The 491-nt window shown below is 54.8% G+C and overlaps 1 protein-coding gene across 1 annotated transcript; it reads left to right on the top strand.

Moving 5' to 3' along the window:
- DQ04_25881000 (putative surface protease GP63, putative,metallopeptidase) lies at nt 1-491 on the top strand (the record flags this gene model as incomplete). Its single annotated transcript, XM_009318304.1, has 1 exon — nt 1-491. A coding segment is annotated over one exon (491 nt), but the record flags the coding sequence as incomplete, so codon positions are not given.

Below are 491 nucleotides of genomic sequence, written 5' to 3'. Positions count from 1 at the left end.
GGGGGATGGAGGAGCCGATGAGCTGGGGCAGTAACGCCGGCTGCGGCCTGCTAAAGGAGAAGTGTATGACGAACGGTGCCACGAAATACCCGGACATGTTCTGCAGCGAAAAGAAAATGCGATGCACATCTGACCGCACAGGTGTTGGTATATGTTCACTGTCGAACGACGAGAAAAGTCTTCCTGAGGAGCACCGCTACTTTGCGGACGTGATGTTGGGTGGCGATGAGTCGTTGCTGACAGACTACTGTCCTGTTGTTGATACCGTGTTATTCACTTGCGAAGAGCCACTAGCGACTTCGTTAGACCATAGTACGTCTGGGAGCGATTCGTGGTGCCTGGACGCTGATTCCCTCGTTGTGAATGATGAGTACTCGACTGTTAAGATTGACGGGGTCTGCGCGGCTGTGTCTTGTGCCGGTGGCGCAGTGAAGGTGCGATATCTTGGCGACGAGAAGTGGCACAGCTGCCCCGAGGGTTGTTCACTCAGG

This window comes from Trypanosoma grayi, assembly GCF_000691245.1.
Source record: "Trypanosoma grayi strain ANR4 Tgr_2588_V1, whole genome shotgun sequence".
Classification (NCBI taxonomy): domain Eukaryota; phylum Euglenozoa; class Kinetoplastea; order Trypanosomatida; family Trypanosomatidae; genus Trypanosoma; species Trypanosoma grayi.
Note: the sequence above shows the minus strand (reverse complement) of the source record. Positions and strands in the feature narration are given on the sequence as shown.